General features: G+C 36.4%; 1 protein-coding gene across 1 annotated transcript in view; it reads left to right on the forward strand.

Annotated features, from left to right (window-relative positions):
* LOC110442952 overlaps positions 1–2,565 on the forward strand; it is a 14,768-nt gene extending 12,203 nt beyond the window's left edge. The window contains exons 7-9 of the mRNA XM_021486846.1: positions 361–466; positions 1,522–1,643; positions 2,214–2,565. Of these exons, the coding sequence (XP_021342521.1) occupies positions 361–466; positions 1,522–1,643; positions 2,214–2,483 (498 nt within the window). The 3' untranslated portion in view covers positions 2,484–2,565. The remainder of the gene's footprint in view (positions 1–360; positions 467–1,521; positions 1,644–2,213) is intronic.
* Positions 2,566–6,711: the final 4,146 nt, after the last annotated feature.

The raw sequence follows: 6,711 nt of genomic DNA on the forward strand, positions 1-6,711 counted from the left end.
TGTGGAGTACAACTACAAAGGTTTGAGGTGTTGCTACTTCATATTGCTTTCATTGTGGAGTACAGCTACAAAGGTTTGAGGTGTTGCTACTTCATATTGCTTTCATTGTGGAGTACAGCTACAAAGGTTTGAGGTGTTGCTACTTTATACTGCTGTCATTGTGGAGTACAACTACAAGGGTTTGAGGTGTTACTACTTTATACTGCTGTCATTATCAAGTACAACTATACAGGTTTAAAGTGAGCTTTACATTATAAATATTGCCAATATGGATTATAACTACAAATGTTCATTCCTCGTTATCTAGGAATTCCAAATAAAACAGCAGTGCTCCACCTAGATATACTCTCTGTTTTACAGAAATACGGCGAGGATCGTTTGTTTACTACAGCCATGGCCGCTAATGCTCTTATTACTATTTGGACGTCGTTTGAAGAGAAATCTGGGACATTAGTCTGGAATCAAAGTAAGAGAGACGTGTCTTGTGTCTTAACTATGTTAACCTATGTTTTGTGAGTATGAACATTTCAACTGTCCAATTCGAAATAGCAATTAAACGTTGAGTGTCATAGTTTATTGTCGTAAATGTACGACATTGTATTTATATATTATTAAATTAGGAAAATCTTAATATCAGTTCAATAGCTTATGCGCAATCTATTAGCTTGTCAATAATTTATGTTAAACTGATTTTATTAAACGTATTAGATGATGAATTAGAAATTAAACTTAACTTTTCATGTAGAAAAACTTTGCTGTCATTCACTTTCTAAATTATCTAACTTATCTTGATACCTGACGGCTGGAAACCTGATGTGGGTTGTAAAAACTAACAATCAGAACTATAATGATTGTTTTTTTTATATATTAAATAATGACATCACTTCACGAGAATCGTTTCTTAAAGTCTACTAACTCTTAAACATCGGTCACACATTAAAACATGGACACTTATCCCTTTGCGTGTTGGATGTAAGTTTATTTGTGAAATTCGTACGAATTGTTATTCTTAATGGGCTCAAAGGGCTGTTTAATTAAACTCCATCAGTGTTGTAATTGACATAGTTAATCAATTGGAATCGTTTGTCACTTGGTATATATCTCATTTCTTGTTACATATTATTAGTTACGGGATGGAGAAACGCATGACGAGACTAACATATACCAAGGTTTTGAAATGTTTCTATCAAGTCTATTTCTCACACGTGAACATTACTGCAATACTATTGCCCAAAAATACTTCGGTCTTGATTTGTGTGACGTCAGTGCACATGCATAGCATACTCTAGTTTGAGACAGGTAAATATCACAATGAGCGAAAAAGTGTGATTAACCTGCTACAGGTGTAAAGAAATAGTGTCGTAACGTACACATATACGAAGTAGTTTAGTATTTGCCACTATATGTAGTATAATTGTTCGGTTACGTTGATATGACCATATCTCCCTTACATATAATTGAGTCATGCGCTGAATATCTATAATGTTAAAATCATTAAAATAGAAGCGTTTTTCCTTTCAGCTACGCCAAAACAGGTCAAGGACACTGTAACACGTGCCGTGAAGTTCCTTGATACCTACATATTGTCCGGGGAGTACAAACCATGGAACGCTTTCTTTTCTGGCTCCGTCAAGGGTTCAGGGGTAAATGAGAATTAATATACTGTCAACGTTTGTATTTAAGCGGTGATCATAAATATGTGTGTTGTTTGTATGTTGATATTGTTGAGCGCATGAATGTTCAGCGCCAACACTGATAGTGTTAAACACACATATCACTAACTGGAGAGGAAACTGTTGCCGACTGTTATTAAATCTACTCGGAGTTTAGCGTTTGGCAATACGATACACAGTCGTAAACAATTAATTATTGAGTTAAAATATTGAGTAAAGCCCATATACTTTCAATGACAATATTTTCAGGTTTATCGAATGCGATAGTTGAATCTCCCTGTATCCATCGAGTTAAGCTCATTAGTACATGATACCAATGGCATTATATACATGTGCACAATAAATGACATCAGAAAGTGAATGCAATTTATTATAACGTTCCGAAATATTTTGCTACATCACTATCGTACTATTTGTATCTGTTGAGATTGATATTGTATGCTTACTAAGTATATTAATATATATATATGTATACCTAATATAGGATTGTCGGATTACATCAGTTTCGCAGTTATATAAATACGTTGTTTTTGTCTACAGACATCTTGGTCCGAATATCCAGCGAATCGATACGAGTATTTCAACGGAACAAATGTCCCACCAGATCACCATTACCATTCTCCTACGATCCGGGGGATGCAAGGTGTTCCGAATGAAACCTGGTACAAGCAAGAAGAGGTGACAATGAAATCCCCCATCGATTTTCCTGGTTTTAATAATCAGGATCGGTACTTTCCTTTCTGGTCCTCTGAGCCGTACACATACGCTGTCACTATGTTAGCACTGTCAACATTCAGTAACATTGTGTGAATCATGTTAACTGGTCAATTATCATCACACATTTCTGAATTTACTGTGTGGTAGCTAAAATAAAACATTCCATGCGTATTCAGTTATGTTTTTACTTTTTTTTTGGTAATTTTGTAAGTCATATCTGGGATAATCCGGGATCTCATGTTTAATATCATATGCCAGTTTTGCTACTATGTCATTACAGAGTGTTAATTGGCAGTAGTAACCTTCACCTAATCCTGTATCCGACTGAACAAATCCTAGGTTTTGGTAGTTTTGTTTTTGTTTTGTTCTTCACCTAAAAAGGATAATACATGTACATGTTTAGCCAAAGGCTATTCTACCACAGGGTCCTCCTAACTAGTAAAACGTCACCCTGACTGTAGGCATTCCGTTTGGAACTTACAGTGCCTCTCTTCTTGTTTTGCTGTCCTATTTTGCCACCTTTTCAGGTCTGATAATAAAACCCCAGAATGTCGAATGGTAGAGTGGATGGTACAGATGTCTTTCAACAAGAGAGTTGGAGTTCGATTCCCCGATAGGGTGTGAAGATGCAATGATCACGTGCCCGACCTCGTTGGTTTACTCCAGTCTCTGCAGTCACTGGGTAGTCCAGTTTTCTCTACATGAAAACCCCCTGCGCTCACCAATACCGACAAAAAAGAGCGAGCTATATATTTTGGGGAAAAACAACTTAATCATATATGTTTTTTCTGAGATTAACGTCATGGACACTACAGACTGCTACAGTGTTGTCCTTGATTGCTACCTATACATGGTCAACAGTGAATGCTTACTACTAAGCTGTACGATAAACGAGTGTCCGACTGTGGACTTTCCTTATAAAAACCCTAACCCTAACCCTAACTCAACCCTAACGTGTTCAGGGATCTATCCCTCCTCCGTGAGGTTTTACGCAAGCATCTCCCGTTAGCTCGATACTTTTTTACTATCGTGCCCATTTCGGAAACCTTGTCCAACCAAAAACCGGGAGAAGCTGCACTTTTAGAAGAATTCAATCAAGAACTCATGAAATCCAAAAACAAGGCCTTTTCATTCTTGGACAGTTGTATCCGAGGGGGGTTCAGGTTTACAGCGGACGGCATTCATTGGTCAGAGTCTATGGCCAATGAATTAGTCCGACTTTGGGTTTCTAAGGCTAAAGGAAGCAAGTCTTTTTTTGCTTAGATCCTAAAGGGATAGACCAGGACCACCCTTCAAACACCATTAACCTAAGCTCTAGGAATCTATCTAACCCTGAATCCAAACTGCTAGATAAGGGCCTCAAATTTATACCAACTCCAAAACATATTCCTAAATCAGATTTCCTTCAATCTGCCTCTGACTTTAGCCGAAAAATCAAAATCACGCATTTTTTCCATAATAAATCCAAAAATCACCAGGCAAAAAAATTCGTAAGCAAAAGCAACTGGAAACCACCAGAATCAGCCATTCCTCCAAGCATTCAAAATTCGGTCAAAAATATATTGAAAGATATTTCCAAAATCCAAATTCAAAAAGAACCAAACAATTTGACCAAGGCAGAAATGGAAGCAATTAAATCACTCAAAAAAGACAATTCTATTGTAATCAAAAAAGCCGACAAAGGCTCTTCAACGGTTATCATGGACAGATCCGATTATATTTGGGAAGTTGAGAGGCAACTAAATAACCTCAAACATTATAAGAAATTAGAGGCTCCCATCTACCCCAAAACAAGCATAGAGTTACTTAAAACCCTCAAGATATTAGAACATAACAAATTCCTAAACAAAAAACAAGTAGAATACCTTAGGCCAAAAGATGATCCTAAACCCAGACATGTCTATATCCTACCAAAAATCCATAAACCACCCGAAACGTGGTCCAAACCATTCTCAATCCCCCCAGGTAGGCCTATCATATCTGATGTAGAGAGTGAATCATATAGAATTTCAGAATACATTGACCATTTCTTAGCTCCGCTCTCAATGAAACACCCAGCGTATATCAGAGATACTTTTGATTTCATCAACAAAATAAGCAATTTGGTTATCCCTCAAAATAGTCTCCTTATTAGTTTAGATGTAGAAAGCATGTACACAAACATCGATAACCGAGATGGTCTTAAAGCTGTAGCGCAAACATTCTTAGATAATCCATGCCCGGACAGACCAGATTTAGAAATTCTAGAACTACTCAAATCAGGACTAACTAAAAATGATTTTGAATTCAACGGACAGTGGTATCTTCAAGTCTCAGGAACAGCAATGGGTAAAAAATTCGCCCCAAGTTATGCCAACATTTTTATGGCCCAATTCGAAAAAGAAGCCTTAAATAAATGCGACAACAAACCGCTAATCTATGTCAGATTTCTGGACGATATCTTTATCATTTGGACTCACACCAGAGAAAAATTTGATGATTTTTTCAACATTTTAAATAACCACCATCCGTGTATTAAACTCAAAGCCACGATTAGTGAAGAATCAATTGATTTCCTCGACACCACAATTTTCAAAGGTCCGGAGTTTAACACTACAGGCAAACTCGACATCAAAGTGTATTTCAAACCTACGGACACTCACCAACTGCTACACAAAAAATCTTTTCATCCCAAACATTCATTCAAGGGAATCATAAAATCGCAAATACTTCGTTTTCATCGCATTTGTACGCAAGAATCGGATTTCAATACAGCAGTCCACATCTTGTTCAAAGCTCTTAGGAATAGAAATTATTCTTACAGATTTCTTCGTAAAATCAAAGGAGAGACCTTGGCAGAAATCAACCCGCCTATAAAACACACGACCAAACCTTGTCTCAGTAAGCGCTGTGCGACTTGTCCATTTACCAAAACAACCACTTCTTTTGTCAGCTCTAATAACTCTAGTGCTCATTATATTTCGGAAAACCTGAATTGCGGATCCAGAAATGTCATTTATCTGATAACTTGTACCAATTGTAGGATGCAATATGTAGGACAAACCACACTAACTCTTAGAGAGAGATTCACATGCCATCGCTTTGACATAATACACGCCAAAGACAAACCAGTTTCAAACCATTTTAACCAAATTAACCACACTCTAAAAGATGTTTCCATAATTCCAATTGAGAGAGTTCCCAATTCGGACCAACTAGACGATAGGGAACAATTTTGGATGAATAAACTTCAAACCCTAAAACCTAACGGTATTAATGAAAAAGCCATTTCGAACCAAATTCTCCCCTTTGTCATTACCTACAATAGGACAGCCCAAACAGCGAGCCACAAGGTAAGAAAACATTACGTAGACTTAAGAACAAAGTTACCAGAAGTATTCAAATCTAAACTAGTTACAGCCTACCGTAAAAACAAAGTTTGCAAGACCTGTTAGTTCGTAGCCGACTTAAAGCAGCAACATAAACACTTAGGCCAGTGCACAGGGATTAAACCCTAATCCCTAACCTTAATCCTTAAACCTAACCCTAACCCTTATAAAAACCTTTTATAGTCGCCATCATGATCTCAGTGAGAAAACTTCTATTTCCTTTGGTGATATGAAGGTCAGGATGTTGATTATTATTCTCTTCATTGCCTCCAAAGATGAAGATTACAAAGTAAATATATACACGAATACATAATATGCATTACATAAATATGCACTTTATATATAGGGATGTGTATATAAGGTGTAAAATAATAAATATTTTAGAGTAAACCTAATAAGTTTCAATATACAGATTGCAAATTGATTTGCACAAGCCAAGTACATTATAATAAATTGTATTGATAAGTGGTACGTAATACTTATACATGTCTATGTATATAAATCAATGTATCGTTGTATTTGTTAATACATGCAATAAAGACATTTATTGTAACATACTAACTACAAACGCGGAAGATACATTTGTGGGTCTGGATCACATAAGGGTGGGGGATATCACTACCTGCGAGATGTTACGGGCCCACATATGTATACTCCCATGCATCTTAATCAGTAGTATAGTTCATATAGTATCTCATGTGATATCTTTTGCTAAGTGCACATAACTTAAAGAAAATCCAACATTAGATATGTATGTATTTAACTTTTAATCATAACTATTATATACATTAAGTATAATAGAGTTTACACTCTTGAAATAGTTAAAACTGTCCAATGACTTAAAATTCTTCATTTCACTTCCATCAACCGCATGACTGTGTACCAGATAATTGCAAAAAACCACTTCGGGCCACTCTCGCATGTCATCTTTCCACTCGTTTGATTTTACATAC

This window comes from Mizuhopecten yessoensis, unplaced genomic scaffold (assembly GCF_002113885.1).
Source record: "Mizuhopecten yessoensis strain PY_sf001 unplaced genomic scaffold, ASM211388v2 scaffold716313, whole genome shotgun sequence".
NCBI lineage: Eukaryota > Metazoa > Mollusca > Bivalvia > Pectinida > Pectinidae > Mizuhopecten > Mizuhopecten yessoensis.